Genomic DNA, 24,396 nt, shown 5'->3' with positions numbered 1-24,396 from the left:
ACTTCAGAGGCTCAAGAGGGAGGGGATATATATATATATATATATAAAATTATGACTGATTTGTGCTGTTGCACGGCAGAGACCAACACAACACTATAAAGCAATTATCCTCTAATGAAAAAATAAAAAACTATACTTCAATAGAAATAAACTTAAAAAGGTAGAAAGTTTATCCAGATTTGTAAACATATATACAGCACAGAACTATGGATTTGCTTAACGTTCCTTAGTTTGATTGTCCTGAGAGAATGTGTTTTCCATGATTGTGAAATGAATTAGGCTAAAGAAAGCAAAGCACAGGAGGCCTAGCTCTTCTGTCAGGCCCTGAAAGGTACTGGAGCAGGTGAGGTAATACGTCTCCTTTTTTATTTCCTTCATATGACTGCCAGGAAAAATGGTCTAAAACTGAGCACAGGCTCTCAAAAGAAGTAAAGTAGACCCAAATTAGATTCTCTAGAGCAGAAAGAAGTGATGAGATCATAATTTATACTTCCCCAAATGGGCAGCACTTAGGAATAAAAGCTGCCAAGATAACCAACCCCACCCCAACTTTTGCTTTTGCTTTTTTTGGTTTCTTTTGGATTTCCTTTTCTAGAAGCTAAATGTAATTGGTTTTTATTTCATCCCTAATGGAACTAGATTTCTTTCTTCCTTCCCCAGTTTTTCTCTCTAATGGTAATGTTTAGAATATTCCAGGTGTTAGCTGATCCTCTTCTTCAAGTCACCATTGCCTGCCTGGCTGGAATTGTGTTGAAGTTTCAGGTAGAACCTAATACTTCCATGAATTGGAACTATAATTATTTTTATGTACTTCATAAAACATTGGAGGGGTTTAACTAAACTTTAAAATAATCTTTTTCTATAGATTGCAGTTATCATTTCAACTATGTGATTCCATGGAAGGACTTAGATCCTGAGATCTAACAAAAATCGTGTCCTAGACTTCAAATGTTCTGCCTTTTATTGGATATTTCCTTTGGGCATTTAGTCTAACAAATACTTAAAGAAATTAATTCATGTATTCTTTTATTCTTGCGGATTCATCAACACTACCAAATAGGAACTTAGAATACAAAGAGGAAAGCAAGAGGAAAGGCCTTATGTTAAAGGCCTCTGAGCTTGCCAGGCCCACAGCCTTCCCATCACACCTGGAATTTGTCCAGCTTATTTCCAACTGTTGAACGTATCAGATAGTTTCAAATTGTTTGCTCTTAAAAATAGTACTGCTAATGAGTTTTTTGTGAAGATAAATTAAGTGACTACTACTGCCCTCCAAAGGGGAAATACCCTTAGGAGTGGGGCTAGAAGACCAAAGTAACATGCTTTAGGGATCTTTTTCTGGTGCATTACCAAACTGCTTATCAGAGGATCTGTAACAAACTGTTGTGTCTCTTGCAGTCCCACAAACCAGCCAACGGTGGGCATAGTCACTTTTAATTGTTTTTGATACATATACATGTAAAGTATCTTAGATTTGTTTGAATATTCATTTCAAGCAGTAGCACACTTAACAAATATTATAACTAATAGGAGTAACACGTATGGCGTACCTGCTGTGTGAGTGACAAGCCTTGCTCTTTTAATCCTCCCAGTAATCCCACGAGGTAGGTACAATTATTGTCCTCATTTTACTGATGATAACACATTTACTAAGTGTTAACGCTCAGCTTATACAGCTGGTTGATAGTAGATTGGGACTTGAAACTGGGGTGTTTGACTCCAAGGCCCCCACACTTAGCCTGACCTCTTCTTTTGTGCCCCATGGTGATTGTAATTTTAAAATAATGAATGAATCCCTTGTCAGGTTAAAATAATCACTTCATATTCTTCCTGATTTTCTCTCCTAGAAGAGAGGAGAAGAACATTCTGAGACAAAAGTAAGAAGCAAAGGCTGCCTGGAAAAAAAAAGGGCAGAGCATGTTTAAGCATCACAAATAACCCTGTTTGGCTGGGAGGTAGGGTCTCACAGGGTGAAGAGGGCTGAGAAATGAGGTCGGAAGGGTAGTCAGGGTTCAGTTCTTAGAGGAAGTTGACCGTCATAATAAGGACGTAGAATTTGGTTCTTTAAGCCATGGAGAGGCCTAGAAGATTTGAAGCAAGCAAGTGATGGGATCATGTGTGTTTCAGAGAGGTTTCATATGTCTCTGAGTCTCCTTGTCTTGGGATTGCAATCTAATCTCTCTGCTGTTAGGGGCTATTGCCACATCCAGTGAGAAGTGCCAGGCCTGTTGAGGAGTGGTAGTGGTGGCAGGAAGAGAAGGTTTGACTTGAGAGGCATGGTGAGGTAGAAGAGACAGAACTTGGTTCTAATTAGGCATGACCTTGAGTGAGTGGTAGAAGCCAGGGTCTCTGGCCTAGGAGCAGGCTCTATCATATCACCAGGAAGCATTCTTCTGGAGGAAGATAGGTTCCACTTTGGATGTTCTAAGTCTGAAGTGTTTGTGGGTATCTATGCAGTTGGGTATTTGCTTGCAGGGAAGTGTAAGGGTGGGAGATTAAGAGTCATTTGTTTCAAGGTGATAGTTGTAATCCAGAAAAGAAGACTGATGAGAAAACCTAAAGAAAAGTTTACATTTGAAGGGCAAGGAAATAACAGGGACAAGCCAAAAAAAAAAAAAAAAAAAAAAGGAATAAAGAAAAATTCAGAAGGATCAGTAGGAAGGGCTGAAGTGAAGCAGATGTATCGCATGATGGAAGGCAAAAGTGGGTGGAGTTTGGGCACATTTTGGGGCAGGTGGAGTTCCTGGGCAAAGTGATGACTGGGAAGAGACCTTTGGATATTGGGTAGCTCAGACAGCATGATTATTTATATCAGGGTTCAGCAAACTTTCCCTATAAAGGGCCAGATGGCAAATATTTTTGAAGACACACAGTGTCTCTTAAAATGACTGTGCTATTTTAGTGCAAAATCAACCACATGCATGCATACATGCTTATTTGCTCAGTCATGTCTGATTCTTTGTGACCCTGTAGACTGTAGATGGCCAGGCTCCTCTATCCATGGGATTCTCCAGGCAAGAATACTGGAGTGTGTTGCCATTCCCTTCTCCAGGGAATCTTCCTGACCCAGGGATCGAACCCATGTCTCCTACATTGCAGGTGGATTCTTTACCATCTGAAAATCAACCACAGACAGTAATAAATGAAGCAAAGATGAGACAGGTCAGATTTGTGCTGTGGGCCATAGTTTGCCAATCCCGATCTGTATCATATCTAGTTTTCCTAGTCAGAATCAGAATGTGGTCTTCCATACATGGTTATATGATTCATTAAGCTCATTGGAAAATATAAAAAAATATTTGGTCCAAGTAGTGATAAAATTTCTTTCACCATAACTTCTAGCTATTTGGAGTTATTATACCTGGACACAGTAGATTTTGATATATTTATGAATTTACTGACAAACTGATTCTGTTGAATTTTCTAAGTATATAGTATGTCACATGCATATCATGGTGTACTTCTTCCTTTTCTAATTTGCATCTTTTTCTGTGTTCTAATTCTAAGTTAAAAAGAAGTGGATCCCCTTGTTTTCTACAGCCTTCCTCCTTCAAGACTTATTTGCTGGGAGCCCAGTAACTGTGGATTTCTCCGGGTGATTTCCTGAAGACCTATTTGAGACTGAAAGTTTTTAGGACAGTTTGGCAAATAAGAATCTAATCCCTTTTTTTATGAGCTTAAATTTAGTGGTCTGTTTTAAAGTTTTCTTCTTTGATTTTGTTTTTTTAATCTTAGAATAAAATTCAAACTTCATACCTTCATACCACAGCCTGCATGATTTGCTTTCTTCCAGCCTCTTCCACTGCATCTTTTATTTTTTTCTTTCCCTCACTTACTTGTTTCCAGTTAAGTCCTTACCCTCCTTAGGGTCTTGATACTGCTTTGTCCTCTGGCTGGAATTTACTTTCCTGGACCCTTCCCATATATATGTATATATTTTTCAGATTCTTTTCCATTATAGGTTACTATTTTGTGCCACAGTACTAATCACAATCTGTAGTTATCTTGAATATAGGTTGTTGTGCTTATTCATTGTCTTTCTCTTTACAGTGACTTTCAAGGTCTCTAAAGGCAAGGACCTTGATTTCTTGCTCACAACCATTGTCTCTAGTGCCAGGCAGAGCGTAGGTGCTTAATCAGTATTTATTGAAAGAACAAAAACATTTTCCCTTTTCATGGTCAGCCAAGGACCTATCCCAAGTCTCCTGTGCTGGATGTTCTCTATCTGCCGCTCCAAATCCACTCTCCACCCTTTCCTGGGAAGTAGAAATATAGACTGTGTCACCTGGGCGTTCTTGCCCTTTTGGCTTTCATTTGGAACTAGACAGTGGAAGCGGGCTTCCTAGGTGGTGCTAGTGATAAAGAATCTGCCTGCTAAGCAGGAGATACAAGAGATGCGGGTTCAGTCCCTGGGTTGGGAAGATCCCCTGGAGAAGAGCATGACAACACACTCCAGTATTCTTGACTGGGAAATCCCATGGACAGAGGAGCGTCATGGCTATAATAGTCCAAGGGGCTGCAGAGAGTTGGACACAACTGAATGACTAAGCATACAGATAGTGGAAGCACTGGCATAAATCTGAGACTAGGAAGGAGAGTGAGGCGGAGTATCTGTCTCCTCTCCCCAACCCCCTCCCCGTCCCATCTCTCCTCTTAGAGCGAGTGCAGACTGCTTCTCTTCCTTGACTAAAAGTTTCAGTCCCTTCCAGGTTCTCTGAGTCCTGCTTGCTTCCTTTTCCTTCCAGGCCTGGAGGTCAGAGGAGAGGAGGAAAGAGAGGTTGTGGTAATGATTCCCTCTGAGGTTCCCACCAGGTGGCCTCCTGCTGCCTTCAGTGTAGAGGTGGGGTTCCCTGCCATATCCAACCCCGGGGTATGGTCCCATTCCTTGTTTGATTTCTATCTCATTAAACTCCACCCACAACTCTGTAAATGGTCCTTTTATTTGATTCTCAATGACTGCAATTGAGCTTGCCATTCTTATCTACTGGGACTCTCAGATTAATGATTTATTCACCTGTGAAATGGGAAAGTTGACTGAAGTTTCTAATGCATCAGCATTTCTAGCATGGTTACTGCTGGTCACTTTTGAAATCAGTCACATCTTTCAGCAAAACTGATTGCAATCTGAGTTGTGTAAAGATAAATTTACTGTTCCATTTGTGGTTCTCTGTGCCTATCCTGTTATTTGATAAATGTCTAGACTATGAACATCTTATGTAACTTTTTAAAAAATTCATTTTTAATTGGAGAATAATTGCTTTACAATGTTGTATTGGTTTCTGCTGTAAAAGAATGTGAATCAGTTTTTTTATACATATATCTCCTTCCTCTTGTGCTTCCGTCCCATCCCCAACCCCCATCCCACCCATCTAGATTGTTATAGAGCACTGGGCTGAATTCCTTGTCTTATACAGCTAGCTATCTATTTTACACATAATTGTGTGTGTGTGTATATATATATATATATATACACACACATATGTATATATATATGTATATGCCAATGTAACTTTTAAACCATTTTGATAAAATTTTTTCCCTAGGATTGAGGATAGGGTTGCTTTTGTGAAAGAGATATCTAGATTGCTGAGGTGTAGGGATACAAAAAGAGGGAGGCTTTCATCCCTTAATTCTGTGGATATTCTCCTTTAGACCCTCTTACATTGAGCCAAAATCCACTCCTACCCTTCTCCTGATGCCACCTTTGTGCATGAAGAACCATCCAAAATCAACCCGTCACAGAAAGAAACTGAACAGAGGTTTGGGATGACCTCTAAATCCTGTGCAGATTTCAGTGGTGAACTGAAGCTTGTTTGATCACGTAACCTTGAAAGGAGCTCTCATAGGATCAGAGAGGCTCCAGATTCAAATGGATCTTAGACATCATCAGTTCCTTCCCCCATCAGATTGGTCATTGTGGGTAGAGAATCTTTTCCAAGTCTTCCAAACACTGCTTGAACAGCTACAAGGACAGCGAATGAGAGCCGGGGAGTGAGTAGATTTTTAAAAAGATGGTTTGCTTGATCTTGGCTGGATTTAAGTTTTTGTTCCTGACAAAGAGCCTTTTTTTAAAAATAGAAAACGTGGGGTTTAGTTTATCTCTGTGACTTCTCGTTCCACCTCTTCCAGCACCCAGGTTTGTGACCCCTCCAGGGCCTTGGATTCCTAGGAACACTTAGGGAGCTGTCTCACATGTCACAGTGCACTGCTGTGCTCTGCCCAGCCGGCTTTTCAGAGTGCCATGGGGATACTCTGCACTTGTGGGTTAAGCCAAGCTTATGGTAGGATCTTTGATTTTCTGATAAGGATAGAAGTATGACCTACGGGTAATACCAAGAGAATGTCTGGTTTGCTCCTTTGGTAACTGGAATAGTGATTCACTGGGTGTAATGCACTGGCCCTGTCCACGTGGCCCCTGTGCATCGTTGAATGGGTTTCAGGAACACCAACGTACGGACCTCTTTAGCTTTCGCAGTGGCTGGGCAGACAGCTGGTGAGCTCTGTCTGTGAACCTGACCTGACTGTGCCATACAAATATGGTCACTGTCCCCTGTGTATCATGAGGACATAAAGATCAGGAAGTATTATTCCCTTGCCCTCCTCTTCCTTCTGCCCTCCCTCCCTCCAGACCTTCTCTCTCTTCGCATATTGCTGATGCTCACACTGTCATCACTGCTGATGTGTCGTTTCCTTGTGGTTTCTAGATGATCACGATGCAGTCCTGAGGTTTAATGGGGCACCCACAGTCAAATTCCAACAAGACGTGGGCACGAAAACCACCATCCGTCTGGTAAACTCTCAGGTAAAACTTCTTCTGTGCAGAAATGCATCCTTCCACAAACATGGGTGGTGCTGAGTAGAGTGCCGCCATCAGTACAGAGATTCTGCAGGTAGCCTGTCTGCCATCGAAACCAGCACTGCCTCTTGTGAGCTAAAGAATCGTGCATATGTTACTGCTGCCTCTCTGAAGAGGGGAGAATGATCGTGCCTCCACAGGGTTGTTGTGAGGAAGGAGTGAGAAGATCCACACGAAGCACGCAGTGGCGGGCACTTATGTGTCAATGTTATCTACTCTGATATTTACGTGTGCAGAACTGAGGTGGCTCTGGAGGGTACATTGGTGAGTGAATCAGACTCAGCCCTGCTCTCATGTAACTTACAGATACAGTCCAGCAGTCATACAGACGAATATAAAGTTACGACAGACATCTACAAGGAAGAGGGTCAAGGTGCCACCAGAACCCAGAAAGGGGAGTTGTCCCTAGACAGGGGAGTCTGGAGGAGCAAGGAGGTGTCTTCACTGTGCAGGAGGAATAAGGGGTCATGGTGAGAAGTGTGGGAAGAGGCAGTGGCCTGGGGAACGTCCTTTGTGAAAGGGGACAGGGCGGCACCAGGACCCAGAAAGAGGTGAGAGTCTCGGGGGGTGTGGTGGGGGACATGTAAAGGGGGACGAGGCTGAAGATAAGAAGGAGCTTGGCCACGGTGCTTGTCTTCTTCTTTGATGTATGCCCACACTTGCATTTTGTAAACATCCCTGGCTTCCAGTGATCACTGCAGTGGATGCAATGGGTCCAGTGGGTCCAGTGGATGGTGAAACACATTTAAAGGCTCTTGCAGCCATGTGGACTAGAAATGCTGGCAGTTGTACCAGAGTGGACATGCAAGTGACTGTGAGGGATGATGGATTTGAGAGCTATTCCATGGGTGCAGATGACAGGCTCTGTGTGGGGCTGAGTGTGAGAGGTGAAGGGAGGAGGCCCCAGATGCACCTGGGCTTCTGGCTTGTGTAACTGGCCAGCTAGAGTCTCTGAGACTGGGAAGAGTACTTGGAGATGTTTTGGGTTGTGAGGGGCTTGGTCAGAGAGGGGGGCAGAGATTAAAAAATATATATCTTCTGGATATGATTGATCTGAGCTGCCTTTTATGTATCTGTTAAGAGAGGTCAAGTTGTGCACATGAGATTGGAGGTCAGTGGGAAGGTTTGGACTGCAGATGAGGATTTCCAAACCATCTCTTTCTATGTGGCAACAAACAGTGGGACCAAGTGAGAGCATTGGAGAGAGTGTAAAGAGAAGAAAAGTCCATGCAGGAGCTTTGGGCAATGAGAGCAGTAAGAAAGAGGTCAGCGCCATTAGATTCTGCTTAAAGGCCAATTTAGATGAAGAGTGAAGAGCATCATTCTCTCCTTAGCAAAATGGAGGCCACTGTTGGCCTCAGCAGTAGCTAGGTGATGAAGGGAAAGTGATAAAACTGGAAGCCAGACTGGAGTATGAGGAGAAGTGAGATGGGTGGAGGATGGCAAATATGGAGGGTTCCTTTAAAAATTCTGGTTCTGCTGGGGGAGAACGTGAGGGTGGGATGTTTTGAAAGAACAGCATGTATATTATCTATGGTGAAACGGACCACCAGCCCAGGTGGGATACATGAGTCAGGTGCTCGGGCCTGGTGCACTGGGAGGACCCTGAGGAGTCGGGTGGGGAGGGAGGTGGGAGGGGGGATCGGGATGGGGAATACATGTAACTATATGGCTGATTCATGTCAATGTATGACAAAACCCACTGAAATGTTGTAAAGTGATTGGCCTCCAACTAATAAAATAATATTAAAAAATAAAATAAAATAAAAAAAAAAAATAAAAATAAGTGTATACTTACTTCTAAAAAAGAAGAGTATACCCACTTTTAAAAATAATAAAAATATATCAATGCTAATTTTACTTGAAAGTAACAGAAGTTAAAACGAAACTGAAGCAATTTTAAACCTTAAACAATTGCTTCTTCACTCAAAAAATATTAATTATAAAACATCCATGTTTAAGAAAAATTATAAAAAACCATAGAGATTAATATTACTTTAAAACTACTTTAAATTTTAGACTATATTGACTGAACTGTCTCTATGAAAGATAAAGAGATTAATAATTTCCATTTCCCTTTCACCCACCTCCCAATATTTGTTTTACTTTGCTACGGTGTATAATTTTCACATCCTGTTACCACAGTTTCTAAATCTGAGACTTATATATAAATGTTTTTAATATTCAAAAAAAAAAAAAAAATTCTGGTTCTGAAGGGCAGAGAGAAATAGAGCAATAGTCGTAGAGAGAGTTGAGGGTTCCAGGGCTCGTTTTTGTTCTTTTCATGTTTTACATTAGAGAGAATTGAGCATGTTTAAAAATCAGTGGAAAGACAGTCACAAAAGGACAAATACTGTATGCTTCCACAAACATGTGGTCCCTGGAGTAGTCAAACTCATAGAGACAGGAAGTAGAATAGTGGCTGCCAGGGCCTGGCAGGAAAGAGGAATTTTTGTTTAATGGATATAGAGTTCCAGTTTGGGAAGATGAAAAAATTCTAGAGATGGGTGGTGGTACAAACCCAGGTTGTGCAACAGTGTGAATGCACTTAATGCCACTGAGCTGCACACTCAGAAATGCTCAGAAGAGTCTGTCTTCAGTTCAGTTCAGTTATTCAGTCATGTCAGACTTTTTGTGACTCCATGAACTGTAGCACGCCAGGCTTCCCTGTCCATCACCAACTCCCAGAGCTTGCTCAAACACATGTCCATCGAGTTAGTGATGCCATCCAATCATCTCATCCTTTGTCATCCCCTTCTCCTCCTGCCTTCAATCTTTCCCAGCATCAGGGTCTTTTCCAATGAATCAGTTCTTTGCATCAGGTGGCCAAAGTATTGGAACCTTAGCTTCAGCATCAGTTCTTCCAATGAATATTCACGGTTGATTTCCTTTAGGATTGACTGACTTGATCTTGCAGTCCAAGTTTCTCTCAAGAGTCTTCTCCAACACCAGGGTTCAAAAGCATCAATTCTTTGGCACTAAGCATTCTTTATGGTCCAATTCTCATATCCATACATGACTACTAGATAAACCATAGCTTTAACTATATGGACCTTTGTTGGAAAAGTAATATCTCTGCTTTTTAATATGCTGTCTAGGTTGCTCACAGCTTTTCTTCTTGTGTTACATATATTTTATAACATACATACAAATTTAAGTCAGTGAGGAAAAAAAACAGTTGATCCAGAAATTGAATATACTAAAAAGAGGTGACAGTGAAGTCAATGGGAGGAGTGATTGGTCCAAAACCTAGTGGAGGATTAACCCCAGCAGGAGCAGGTCAGAAAGGAAGAAGGACTGTGGAGGGGGAGTAGCTGGAGGTAGTCTGTAGTGGAAGGCTGAAGGGGCTTCTGTTTTCTCTGCAAAGTTAGGATACAGAGAAAAGGAGGCATTTTGTAGGGAGGTGAGGGGAAGAGAGGTTTTAGTAGAGGAGGTTTGATATTGTCAATGAGGATGGAGTAAACCAGAGGAATGGAGCAGGATCTCTAGATATGCTGACCACTTTGAGGTTGGGAGTGTGAATTCAGAGAGAAATTCAGTTGTGTTTTCCCATAGGTGGTATGACCCACAGGTCAGCAGGCAGTTGCATGTGAGGAAGCATGGAGGAGGCCTGAAAATTCTCTTGGATTTGGAAGGTGACCCCATTCTCGGGCATCTCTTCTAGGTGTTGGAAAGTCACTCAGCTGTGTCCGACTCTTTGTAACCTCATGGACTATAGAGTCCATGGAATTCTCCAGGCCAGAATACTGGAGTGGTTAGCCATTCCCTTCTCTAGGGAATCTTCCCAACCCAGGGATCAAACCTAGGTCTCCCACACTGCAGGTGGATTCTTTACCATCTGAGCCACCAGGGAAGTCCTCTAGGTGTTTAGTGATGAATTAAACCTCAATCCTCAAAGATTCTGAAATTTTAATTTCTAGCAATTGCTCTTCTGGGTATATATGCAAAGAAAACCAAAACAATGCTGTGAGATGATACATGCATCCCAATGTTCACTGCAGCACTATTTACAATAGCCAAGACATGGAAGCAACCTAAATGTCCATTGACAGAGACATGAATTAAGAAGATATGGTATATATACAATTGAATAGTCAGCTCAGTTCAGTTGCTTAGTCGTGTCCAACTTTTTGAGACCCATGAATTGCGGTACACCAGGCCTCCCTGTCCATCACAAACTCCCGGAGTTTACTCAGACTCATGCCTATCGAGTCGGTGATGCCATCCAGCCATCTCATCCTCTGTTGTCCCCTTCTCCTCCTGCTCCCAATCCCTCCCAGCATCAGGGTCTTTTCCAATGAGTCAACTCTTTGCATGAGGTGGCCAAAGTATTGGAGTTTCAGCTTCAGCATCAGTCCTTACAGTTGAATATTACACAGCCGTAAAAAAGAATGAGAATTTTGCCATTTGCAACAACATGGATGGACTTGGAGGATATTATGCTAAGTGAAATAAGTCACACAGAGAAAGACAAATACTGTATGATGTCACTTATATGTGGAATCTAAAAAATAAAACAAGTTATATAACAACAACAACAACAAAACAGACTCACAATATGGAGAGGTAGTGGTTACCAGTGGGGAGAGGGAAGTGGGACAGGGGATTAAGAGGTAGAAACTACTAGGTACAGAATAAAAAGCTGCAAGGATATATTGTATAGTGCAGGGAATATAGTCACTATTTTATAGTAACTTTAAACATAGTTGCTATGCTGGGATCGAAACAGTATATAATATTGTTTATCAACTATACCTCAATAAAAGCAAATAAATAAAGTCAAGGTAAGTTTGCCTGGGAATTACAAGATAGACCTTGATCAGGTTTCTCCCTCAGTACTTCCTGCGTGAGTGACTTGAGCAAGTTGCTTTATCTTTCTGAGCCTCAGTTCCCGTATTTGTAACAGCGAATAAGAAAAGTTACCTTTCAGGGCCTTTGTAGAATCCAGTGAGACTGCTTAGAGTGGAGCAGGTCACTCGGAGGCCTGCATGCTGCAGTGAGGACTCAAAAAAGGGTGGCTGTGGTCACTAATGCAGAGTAAAGCCCTGCCCATGTCTGTTGGGCAATCACCGTGTCCTCTCATTTCTTAGGCGAGTGGCTTTCTTAGCTCCTAGTAGGGATGCCAGACAGCTTGGGGTTGCTTCAGAGGTGCCCAGCAGAAGGGAGAAAGTTAAAGGATAATTTTCAGGAAAAAGTAAACTCATGACTCTCATAGAGACAGTGTCTATTTTATTCATATGAGGAGGGAACCAGGCACATGTTATAACTGCTTCAGAGAAAAAGTCAAAACAGTATCAAAATTTGAATAAAAGGAAAAAAAAAACAAACCCTCTTTTTTTTTTTTTTTTTTTCTTTTTCTTTTTTCTCATGAGGTAGGCAGGAAGAAGAGTGAATCTAACTGAAATTCTACTGGGCAAGTTTGAATAAGCATGTCTGTAGTTTGCTACAACTTACTAAGAGCTGTAAGACAGCTCCTCTGTGGTCAGAATCTGATAAAGAAAAAGGGTCTGCTGCAGACCATGCATAGTTTTCCTCTGAGGTACAGCATTTGTCCTGCACTTCTGGATTGCTGTGCTCCCTCTGCCAGGGCTGAGAAGGGGGTGGCTGACTTCCCAGTGTGCCCTGACCACTCTTAACAGAAGCCTTTCCCATCCTCCTCAGACACGCTGACCCTACTTCCTGTCCTGCTGTAAGTGGCTCTGAACATCCAGGCTGTTCCTTTAGCCCTGGTCACAGGTAGCTGCGTGACCTCACTCCTTGTGATACTGACACGTGACTGATGCCCTTCTGTTATCGTCCTTTCTCATCTTGCTTTCCTAGGAAGCTGGCAGTCAGTCTCCTTTACCTTTTGTCCGGGTTGGTTATCCCAGCTGTTTCATGCCTGCTGCTGAGCAGACTGAGTCCCCACGTCACACGCAGACAGCACCTGGCACCCCGCAGTTCCTGAGGGCATAGCTGTGAGCTGTGGGCTTGGTAAATTATGCCTTTGAGCAGCTCATTCTCTTCCCAGAGGGAGAGCTCCTCCAGATGGCAGCTGGGCCCAGGTTTGTTTGTTCAGCACCCAGCCTCCTCCCCTGCAGAGGACAGCCTTTTGTGCCTCTGGCCTGTGACAAGGCCATGGAAGACAAAGAGATGGTTCCTTACTGAGAAGACGGCTTTTTGTAAGAGAATGGTGTCACACTGTGAAGTTTCAATAGATCCATTTGGGCAAGTATTTGCCAGGTATTGCTATGAGGTTCACCAGGAAAGCCAGAGATAGCTAAATGTGAGTCTTTAAATAAATTCAATTGTGACTCTAAGTGTAAAGGTTTTGTGAGGCTGGGCTGAGCCCCTGCTGGGCCCAGTGACTTCCTTAGAGACACCTGTAGAGGTCAGGGAAGAGAAAAGCATGCACAGTGGGACATATGCTGCTGGACTTCACCCAGGGCGTTTCCAGATCACTTATCTTGAGATGAGGTAGTGCCCCTTACAAACACTTCCATTGTCTAAGGGCCATATTCATCTCATCATATTTGATCTTCATGATAATCCTATGAGGTGTGGTCACCAAACACCATCTTACATGAGGACACTAGCTTCAAAGAGTCGAAGTGAGCTGCTCAGGTTGGGTAGGAAATGAGCAGTAGAGGTGGATTGGATCTAGGTTTGTTTGCTGGTGGTATTTTAACTTCCCTAAACTTTCTTTTAAGCTCTTCTAGGTCGTTGGTATTTTTTACAGCCAGAGAAGGAGATCGACTTGATGATATTGGACTCAGGGTACCTTCTTACTCCAAACCTCTGGGTCATAAGCGGTTTTCAACATGTCAGAGCTGCCCTTGGTCTTCTTTTCCTTGTGTAGCCCGTCTGTTGTGGTGTGTGGTCAGCTACCCCGATTCCATTCAGTCAAGTAAGTTCCCACAAGATCCTGCCTAGTGTGAGGGAAGAGCGGAAGAAAACAGTAGTCATAAGGACTTCCCTTTGGATGAAGAGAAAAGGACATCCCACGCCCAACATGTTGTTATTGTTCAGTTGCTAAGTCATGTCCAACTCTTTGTGATCCCATGGACTGCAGCATGCCAGGCTTCCCTGTCCTTCAATATCTCTCAGAATTTGCTCAAACTCATGTCCATTGAGTCAGTGATGCCATCCAACTATCTCATCCTCTGTCACCCCCTTCTCCTCCTGCCCTCAATATTTCCCAGCATCAGCGTCTTTTCCAGTGAGTCGGTTCTTCACATCAAAGGGGCCAAAGCATTAGAGATTCAGCTTCAGCATCAGTCCTTCTAGTGAATATTCAGGGTTGATTTCCTTTAGGATTGACTGGTTTCATCCGTGCCATCCAAGGGACTCTCGAGAGTCTTCTCCAACACACATGCACAAGGCCAGTAAAGGTGAAGTGCAAAAACAAGAGTATATTCTTCTTCTATGAGTCTATTTTTAGATACCTCATATAAATGGAATCATGCAGTTTTATTTCCCTCAGTATAATGTCCTCCAGGTTCATCCATATTGTCATATTTGGTACAATTTCCTTTTTTTCTGAAGCTAATATTCTATAGAAACAGACTGTTAAGTGGTGGTTTCCAGGGGCTGAGGTGAGGGGTAGATGGGGAATTGCTATTCAGTGGGTATAAAGTTTCAATTGTGCAAGATTAAAAAGTTTTAGAGATCTGCTCTACATTGTGTCTATAGTTAATAATACTGTATTTTGCACTTAACAGTTTGTTAAGAGGGTAGATCTCATTTTGTGTTCTTACTGCAATGAAAAACCGAGGGGGGTACTCCAGTGTGGGGCTGCTAGTTTAGACAAGGCAAATCTTTGGCATGGAGTTCTTTCTGTGTGGGTATTACTGAACTGAGAAGGGGACATTCAAAACCTGTATTTAATTTGTGGAAAATAGTTATGTTTAAAATAACCTCTATCTGACCTCACACCCCATTTCAGCTCAGTTACCACCTACAACTAGTACTTACACCTCACTCAACCTTAAAAAGTTTTTGTCTACACTTTGAGGTCATTTGCTAGGAATGTTTCATCTATGTTCATGAGGGATGTGAGTTTGTAACTTTCCTTTCTTATAACATCTGTCGGTGTTTTTGATATCAGAGTAATGCTTGCCATTGTAGAGTGAGTCGGGAATTGTTCCTCCAAAATTTTTCTGGAAGGGTTTCTGTAGAATTAGTGTTACTGTTTTCTTGACTGTTTGGTAGAATTCACCAGTAAAGTCATCTGGGCCTAGAATTTACCTTGTGGGAAAGTTTTTAGCTACAAATTCAGTTTCTTTAACAGACACATAATAGATAGTTATTCATGTTACTTGTTTCTTCTTGACTTCTTGAGTTTTGGTAGTCTATATCTTTCAAGAAATTTGTTCTTTTCTTCTAAGTTATGGACTTTTTTTTAGCATAAAGTTGTTCATAATATTCCCTCATTATCCTTCTAAGATCTGTGGAATCAGATGTGATGTCTGAGGTGATACGACATCCTTCAAGGTGAGTCAAATAGTATTGGAAATCCTAGAGCTAAAAATGACTTTGGTGATCAACTAGCCATTCATTCATTCCAGAATGAGTTACTGATCACCTGCTCCATGCCAGACTTTGTGAACAAAGATAGAACTCAGCCGCCAAGAACAGCAGAACAGAAACAGACATGCTCCCAGCCCTTGCGAAGCCCAGCGTCTTGCTTCATCACTTCATTTTACAAATGGGATAACTGAGGCCTAAGAAGAGAAGGTGCCCGGTACGGGTGCACACAGGGCAATGGCAGCCCATGTAGACTGAAGCCTTCCTAACACTTGGCCCAGGACTCTTTCCTGGTTCTCTGATGACACCTTCCAAGTCCATGTTTTCTCACTCCCATCATCTTATTTATCCAACTCATTTATTACCTAGCTCTCCCATTAGGAGAGGAGGCATTTTGGTCTGTTTTGTTCACAGATGCCTAGTGCCTGACTGCCAGAATAGTGCCTATTACATATCTACATTACATAGTAGATGTGTAGAAATATCTGTCTAGTGAAATATAGTCCAGGGAACCTTCTGATTCAATGGATTGCCTCCAAACTTCCTCCATTTTTTTTTTTTTTTGAACTTTTTATTTGGAAAAACTTGAAAACTTCTAGAGAAGTTGCAATAATATGATGAATACAAAGAATGCCTATATACCATTTATCTAGATTCACTTATTATTATTTTTTCATTTAATCCCATTGCTGTATCATATGCCCTATTTATCTTTCATATCTTTTTTTTTTTTCATTTGAGAGTGCTAGTGGTAAAGAATCCACCTGCCAATGCAGGAGACATGAGATGCATCCCTGGATGCATGAGACATGAGATTGATCCCTGGGTTGGAAAGATCCCCTGGAGAATGTAATGACAACCCACCCCAGTATGCTTGCTTGGAAAATGCCATGGACAGAGGAGCCTGGCAGGCTACAGTCCATGGGTTGCAAAGAGTCAGATATGACTAAAGCAACTTACCATGTGTACATCACACACTTTAATCCCTAAATACTTATTACAGACTGAAAGTTTACAGCTGCCTCCCCAAATTTGTATGTTGACACCCTAACCTCCAGTATGATAGTATTTGGAGGTGGGGCCTTTGGGAGAGAAATATGTTGAGATGAGGTCCTGAGGGTGGGGTCCCCATGAGGAAGGGATTAGGATCCTTATAAGAGGAGGGAGACCAGAGGTTGCTTGCTCTCTGCCACACGAGAACACAGTGAGAAGGTGACCCTCATCAGTAACCAAATCTACTGGCACCTTGACCTTGGACTTCCCAGCCTCCAGAACTATGACAGATCAATATCTTTTGATCTACCATACCCAGTCTATGGTATTTTGCTATAGTAGCTGGAGAAGATTTTTGTTGTTGTTACTGAGTAGTAGAGTGCTGCTGTAACAAATACCCATGTGCGAGTGGCTTTGGAACTGGGTAACTGATAGAAGCTGGAGAAGTTTTGAAGTGCTTGCTAGAAATACAGACAGCAGGAAATTCTGGTGAGGACTCAGAGAGAAAAGAGGAGAGGTGGAGAGAAAGCTTCAATCTTTTTAGAGAAGACAAAATAATCAGGAATAGAATGTTGGCAGAAATATGGATGATCAAGGCCATTCTGGTGTGGTCTCAGATGGAAATAACACGAGGAACATGTCATTGAACAATGGAGAAAAAGCGATCCTTGTTGTAAACAACTTGTTTGAACTTTGTTCTAATGTTTGTGGAAGGTAGAACTTGTGAGTGAAGAAACTGGATATCTAACTGTGGCAAGTTTTAGAAATTGTCTTAGGGAATGTGTTGGAGGAGCGGCTTGATTCCTCATGACTGCTTTTATTATAGTAAAATATGAGAGGAGAGAAATGAATTGAAGAAGGAATTATTTAACAAAAAGGAAACAGAACTTAAGATTTGGAAAATTCTCAGCCTAGCTGTATATTGCAAAAAATGAGAAAGCTTGTTCTGACAAAAACACTAAGGGGAAGGCCCAAGAAGCATTTGATTTAAAAGGTCAATTTGGGAGTGAACCACAGGCCTAATCAACCACCCTAGCAGAAACACTGCTAGTTTGAACTAAAGAAGACAAGATGAAGGCAGGCTGTCAAATTTAGATTCTATGGGACCAAACTATAGAGCTCTTTGCCTGCAAACAGATACCATTCTTCAAGACAAGGGATCCCAGTGGTGATTCAGAGACCATCAGAACTGCTTCCTTGGTTTCAAAGGGGAGGGGGTATTGCCTTGACTTCAGCAGGCCAGATGGCAGCTGCCCAGGGCCTTGGGGGAGTGACCCATGCCCAGCAGAGCCACACAGGTGGGACTGATGCCCCACCACGTCCATAATGCATAGCATCACACCAAAGAAGATTGTTCTCCAGCCTTAAGATATAATGGTATTTACTTTGCTAGGCTTGGACCTTCTTGAAACCTGTCGTTTCTTCATTCATTCCAATTTCTCTCTTTTGGAATGAGAATCTCTATTCTATGCCTGTTCCATCATTGTATTTCGGAAGCATATAATTTATCCAGTTTCATAGGTTCACAGCAGGAGAAGGTTTTACTTCAGGTTGAATTATTTGGTTCTTTTCTGGTTTAGATAATATTTAGATAAAACTTTGGACTTCAGCCTTTAGAATAGATGCTGGAGTGAGTTAAAACTTTGGGAGATGCTGAAGTGGAATTAAATGTATTTGCATGTGAGAAGGACATGATTTTGGGGGATCCAAGGGTAGAATGTTATAGACTGAATGTTTCTCCCCCAAATTCATACCTTGAAGTCCTCAAGATATAAAGAAGGTCTTGAGGGTGGGGCTTCCATGATGGGATTGGTGTCATAAACAGAGAGAGATACCAGAACTTGTTCTCTCTCTGCTGTGGGAGGACACAGGAAAAAGGCAACCATATGCAAGCTAGGAAGTGGGCCCTCTCATGGGAACTGAATTTGCTGGTACCTTGATCTTGGACTTCCCAGTCTCCAGAGCTGTGAGAAATAAATGTCGTTGTTTAAGGCATTCAGCCTGTGGTCTATTTGTTGTAGTGGCCTGAACTAAGATAATCGTTTAATGTGTATTTCCTAAGGATAAGAATATTGTCTCAGGTAAACAAAACATAGTTATCAACTTCATACATTTACATTGATACCATACTTTAATCTGGCTGCATTGCAGTTTTGTTAATTTCTCCCATAATGTCTTTTATAATTTTTCTTCTAGTACAGAATCCAGTTCAGGATCAGGTGCTGCATCTAGTTGTCATGTCTCTTTAGTCTCCTTTAACCTGGAATATTTCCATAGCCTTTGTCTTTTAAGACATTGATTTTTTTTTTAATGAATCATATGGTTTATTTTTTAATTGTTCATTAAATGGTTTATAAAGTCAAATCAGGATATTGGCCTATTCCTTCACACGATCCCACAAATAAGGAGTGATGGGATTATATCAGATGTTAAAACATTCCTTTTTCAACTTATTCATGACAGTATACAATGAAAGTGGAAGGCAGATCCTTGCATGTTAGAGAAGTTTTGTTACAGAATGGTGGGGAAATTGGTGGAGGCCATGAGTGGTACCTAGGACATTGACATTTTTGAAAAATTAAGTCCTTTAAATTTTTTTTTTTTTTTTTTTTTTTTTAGAGTTTATCTGATGGTTTCTCAAGAGTAAATTCAGTTTCTGCACTCTTGACTGGAAAACTACACAAATGATGTTGTGTCCCTCTTAGAACATCACAACAGGAGGCATCCTTGTCCATCTGCCCTTTAGCTGATTTTTATTTTGAGCACCTGAATGTGGTGTTGTCTGATGAGACCACTGTATAATTACATTTTCCCTTGAAATCTATGAGTGAAAGCTTTAATACTATGCCATTACTCTGCTCTGCATCAAAATTTCCTGCTACATTTAACATGCAGCAATCATTTTTGCCTGAACCAATCTTTACTATGATGGTTGCAAAATGATGGTCTTTTAACCCCAGCTCCCCCTCCTCCATGTCATCTAGTTAGCTCTCAAAATTTTACTATAAGCAAGAAGCCTCCCTTCTCATCCTCCATTTATTTCCTTCCTCCCTCTTTTCCTCCCTCCCTTCCTTCTTTCTTTTCTTTCTGTATTTGTTATTGGTAAAAACTCATAGATTGCTATATTTTCAATGGTTTATAATTCATTTTACAGTTCCAAACTACCTAGGTGTTCAATTTTTCCCAGGTTTGACAAAGGAACTCCTAGTGGGAGTTCCCTTAAACTGGCTCTTGTTCTGTGACATGCATGCCCTCATCATTTCTTTAAAATACTCCTATACTTTTTGGTATAACAAGATGTTCTAGTTCATTAGTACCTATCTCTTGGGTTTTTAATATTTCATATTTATTAATTTTATCCTGAATGTACACACAAAGTGTTCTAGATCAGTGATGGATTTCTTATTTAAATGTGTGTGCTCAGTTGTGTCTGACTCCTCTGAGACCCTGTGGACTGTAGCCTGCCAGGCTTCTCTGTCCATGGGGTTTTCCAGACAAGAATATTAGAGCAGGTTGCCATTTCCTACTCCAGGGGATCTTCCTGACCTAGGAATCTCTTACATCTGCATTGGCAGGCAGATTCTTTATCGCTTGGGCCACCTGGGAAGCTCTTTATTTAATCCCTTACCTTAAATAATAAATGCATTAATCTCTCTCTGCCTTAGTTCTTATTCCTAGGGCAATGCATAAGAGCCAGGCCAATTATCCTACATGAGTAGCCGGTACCCCATAAGCAACGAACAAAAAAGAAGTGATTTTTTTCCCTTGCTTATAAAAGGCAGGATACAGCTGTCCTCTTTTCCTCCTAAAGAGAGTCCCCTTCTTACTCCAGCCCTTTGAAATATAAATAAACATATCTAGAGCTCTCTCTGAGTTCCTAGGTCTCTTTCTTTGTACTCTAGAATATCTCTTAGAATCTCTCTCTATTAATCTTGAGTTATAGTCTGAGTTATAATCATTTAGCTTCTGGGGGAGATAAGCAAAGTTTCATTATGTTTGGAGTCAGAGAAGAGCAGTTAACTAGACAAATATGCTATAGATTTTTTTTATCATGATTTATAAAGTCTCAGGAGTCTAGGGCTTTTTGCAAGACTGCTGAGACAGCCTTGTAAGTTTTATTTCCCCATACTATTCTACCCTAGTTTTGGGATATGCCATTTCTTCTCAAGGAGCTCTAATTCCTTTAAGTGAAAAATGACATTAGAAACTAAGATCTAGGTACTAGGTATGTTCATGCCTAATATGCATGTCTTCGCTTCTTGGCCTTTTCAGTAGGTAGAGGAAATATATGCTGGTACACACACAATACACATACATGTGTATTTGTTCATTTATATAGATGCATGTGAAAGTCACTCAGTCATGTCCGACTCTGTGACCCTATGGACTATACAGTCCATGGAATTCTTCAGGCCAGAGTACTGGAGTGGGTAGCTCTTCTCTTCTCCAGTGGATTTTGCATTGGATTTTCCAGTGGAAATGCATTTTGCATTTTGCTCAAACCCAGGCATTGAGCCCAAGTCTCCTGCATTGCAGGAGGATTCTTTACCATCTGAGCCACCAGGGAAGCCCATATATATTCATGCTGCTGCTGTTGCTGGTAAGTCACTTCAGTCATGTCTGAACAGAGTGTGTGACCCCATAGACAGCAGCCCACCAGGCTCCTCTGTCCCTGGGATTCTCCAGGCAAGAATACTGGAGTGGGTTGCCATTTCCTTCTCCATATATATGCATACCTTTAGGTATATGTACACATCCATATAGACACATGCACATACATGCACATATGCCTGTTTTAGAAATGACAGACTCTAGTTGATAGCTCAGTCTATCCAGATAAAGGTACTTGCTTTTCCATTGTGTATCTGTACCCCCTCTTCTTCCACAGTGAGAATCCTCCTCTAACAGCATCAGCACATTGATTTATTTGGTTATATCTATAATACATCTAGAGTAATTTGAAAATTGTTTTGTGTATATCTACATAAAGCAAACCTATTTAAAGTTCAGGATTGGTTTGCAGTTCTCTTTCACACCCTGCCCAAGATTAAGGGTTCATGGCCAAATAATGTGTACCTAAGTTACCTTGATTAGTTCTTCTGTTTCTCTTTACTTTGATTATGAATTCATTTGAAATTCAATTGTACTAATTTTGTTTCAATTCTAGGTTTTTCTTCTTCTTCTTTTAAAAAAAAATATGCAGAATGTTAACATGCTGCTAGAATTCAAAACTATCCAAAAAGGTATACTCAGAAAAGCATTACTTCCTACTGAATTCCTTCCACCCTGTTTCACTACCACCCTTTGTATATAACTGACTACTCTTTTGTGATTTCTTCTATCTGTAAAGACAGATGTGTATATATATATATTTTTTAATTCCCGTATTGCTTACAAAAATACAGTGGACTGTATATGCTCTTCTGTACTCTGCTTTTTCCCAGGGCTTTCTGGAAATCACTCCATATTAATTCACTGAAATCTTCCTCATTCTTTGTTGCATCTGCATAGTACTCCTTTGTGGGTAAATTTCACAGCTTATTCTATCAATCTCCTTTGCTCGAACATTTAAGTACTTTCCAGCATTTACTTCCGCTATTACTTTATGGTTCTTTGAATGACTTTTCCTGTGATTCCAGGTTGAATGACAGGACCCTCGGATTTTGGGTTTGTGGTAAGTTTCACTTTGTGGTGCCCTTCTGTTTAGCACTTCTCTGTCTCGATCCAGCTTGCAAAGGTCAGGTCTTCCCTTAAGACCCACAGGCTCCATATCATTTTTCAGATCTCCTCAAGAGCCTGAAGATCCTTTTGTCTTTCTAGAGCATTAACTAGCTTTGCAACTGTGGCAAATTTGTAAATCTAAACAGCCAGAATACAAACTTTATTTTATCATCCCTTAACATTTTTGAAAGAAGATTGCTTAGTCTAATGAGAGGTTAGGCAGACCTTGCTTTGTACTGTAGCTCCATCCCTTCCTAGCTCCGTCATTGTGGGCCAGGCACATAATCTCTTAGAGCTTCCTTTTCAAGCCCTGTTTGGGGCTTGGAAATATTGTGAGGAGTAAATGAAAAGACCTCAAACTGGACTGTTGTGTGAGTTTAACAAAACTGTTAAGTCTAGACTCTCTAGTTAAGATGTATAAGTATCTACACCCACACCCACACAGAAGGTGTATTAATTTCCAAGGCCCACCAGGACAAAACACCACAGATGGCATGGCCAAAACAACAGTAATTTGTTTTCTCACAGTTCTGGGGGCCGGAAGTACTAGGTCAGGGTGCTGTCAAGGTTGGTTTCTGACAAGGGCTCTTCCTGGCTTGGGGATGGCCACCTTCTATGCCACCGCGTGTGCATGTGAGTTGAGGGGAGAGAGAAATCTCTGCTATCTCTTCCCTGTCTTATTATGAAGTCAGTTTTATTAGACTAGGGCCCCATCTTTATGACCTTATTTAATCTTAATTACCTCCCCAAAGCCTTATCTCCAATATAATTACATAGGCGGTTAGGGCTTCAACATATGAATTTGGAAGGGACACAATTCAGTTTGTAAGAGAGGGAAAGAAAGATTTGGTAAGAAAAAAGACCCACATACTCACAGTGGGAATATCTGGAGAATGCAATTATATATGATTACTTTCTTCTATACGTATATAGATAGATGGATGTGTGTGCGCGCACGTGCATTCTTGTATCCTCTTAACTTTCTGCAGTGACTGTTTCTAACTTTCTGACTAGAAAGGCTACTTTAATGGGTTTCTAAATAGCAACAACCCATCTCCCCAGTGTAGTCTTTCCCTGGCATGTTCTCCTTGGGGGTCCGTTGCTCTGAAAAGGACTTATCGTGAGGCCCTGGGGATCCCCGAACTCAGGTCAGACTCTGCATGAGGGTGAGTATAGGAGCATTTGAGAACAGCTTTATTTTTAAGTCCCTTGTGTTGCAATTGGACAAAGGGCTGAGATGTTGTCCAGACATGTCTAGTCACCCAGGCAGGGCCTTACAGGATGGTCATGTCTTATAAATTAGGCACCCGGGGCCCAGAAAGGGCAATGACCCTCCTAAGACTACGAGTGAGTTAGACACAAAGTAGTCTCCCAATTCCCTGAACACGTTTAAGACTTTTTTTTTTTTTTTTGAGGAAATCTTTGACTCTCATATAAAGGGGTACCAAAATTAATATAAGTCCAGAGCTATGTTCTTCTAAGGCTGAAGGGTGCTTTCTGGTTTCTCCTCTTTCCTTCCACCAGATCCCAGCCCCAGTAGCCTTCTTTTCCTTCTGTCCAGATAAAACAAGAATTTATCTTCATCTCTTCTCAGTTTTCTAGGTTACTTTCTCACTTGTCTCAAGTGGCTCAAGTGAATGACCGTTTCCCCACTGTGTACAGTGAGAACTCTGAGGATCAAGATCAGAGTGTGCTGGTTTATTTGAATAACAACAATCTGCTAAGAGCCAGGCTCTGAAATCTGGTCCTGGTTCTGCCTTATACTCAGCTTGAAGTCTCAGACAAGTCTCTCTCCTCTTCAGACCTCAGTTTACCCTTCTGAAAATCATGGGTTTGGATTCAGTCTTTTGAGGATTTTCCTGTATGACACATGAAAACTTAGACAGGAAGCAAAATTCTTGTGACACGTTTTTAAAAAATATTTATTTAGCTGTGTCAGGTCTTAGCTGTGGTATGCAAGCTTAATTCCCTGACAGTGCGTGGGATCTTAGTTCCCTGACCAGGGATGGAACCCATGACCCCTGCATTGCAAGGTGGATTCATAACCGCTGACCACCAGGGAACTCCCTCATGACACTTTCACACCCCTCATCAAGTGCTTTCTTTGACCTTTTCTGCCACGGGTGTTCCACCCTATCTTCTTGGCAGTGAAGTAGGCAGATCAGAAGTGTAGAATCTGGAACCAGACAAAAGGGATCCCATTCAGACTCCCTGAGTTACTAGTCATATGGTTTGGGTAAGCTACTAATACTTAGCATCTCTGAGTCTACTCCCTTATTTATAAAATGGGTATATTAAGAATTGCTACCTAAGATTGTTGT

The 24,396-nt window shown here is 41.4% G+C and overlaps 1 protein-coding gene across 1 annotated transcript in view; it reads left to right on the top strand.

The window, feature by feature from the left end:
• The window catches only part of ST6GAL1 (ST6 beta-galactoside alpha-2,6-sialyltransferase 1), a 149,891-nt gene that overhangs the window by 116,108 nt on the left and 9,387 nt on the right, over window positions 1-24,396 (top strand). Inside the window, exon 5 of the mRNA XM_065943301.1 lies at window positions 6,705-6,802. Coding sequence (XP_065799373.1) covers window positions 6,705-6,802 — 98 coding nt within the window. The remainder of the gene's footprint in view (window positions 1-6,704; window positions 6,803-24,396) is intronic.

Source organism: Muntiacus reevesi, chromosome 8 (genome assembly GCF_963930625.1).
Source record: "Muntiacus reevesi chromosome 8, mMunRee1.1, whole genome shotgun sequence".
Classification (NCBI taxonomy): domain Eukaryota; kingdom Metazoa; phylum Chordata; class Mammalia; order Artiodactyla; family Cervidae; genus Muntiacus; species Muntiacus reevesi.
Note: the sequence above shows the minus strand (reverse complement) of the source record. Positions and strands in the feature narration are given on the sequence as shown.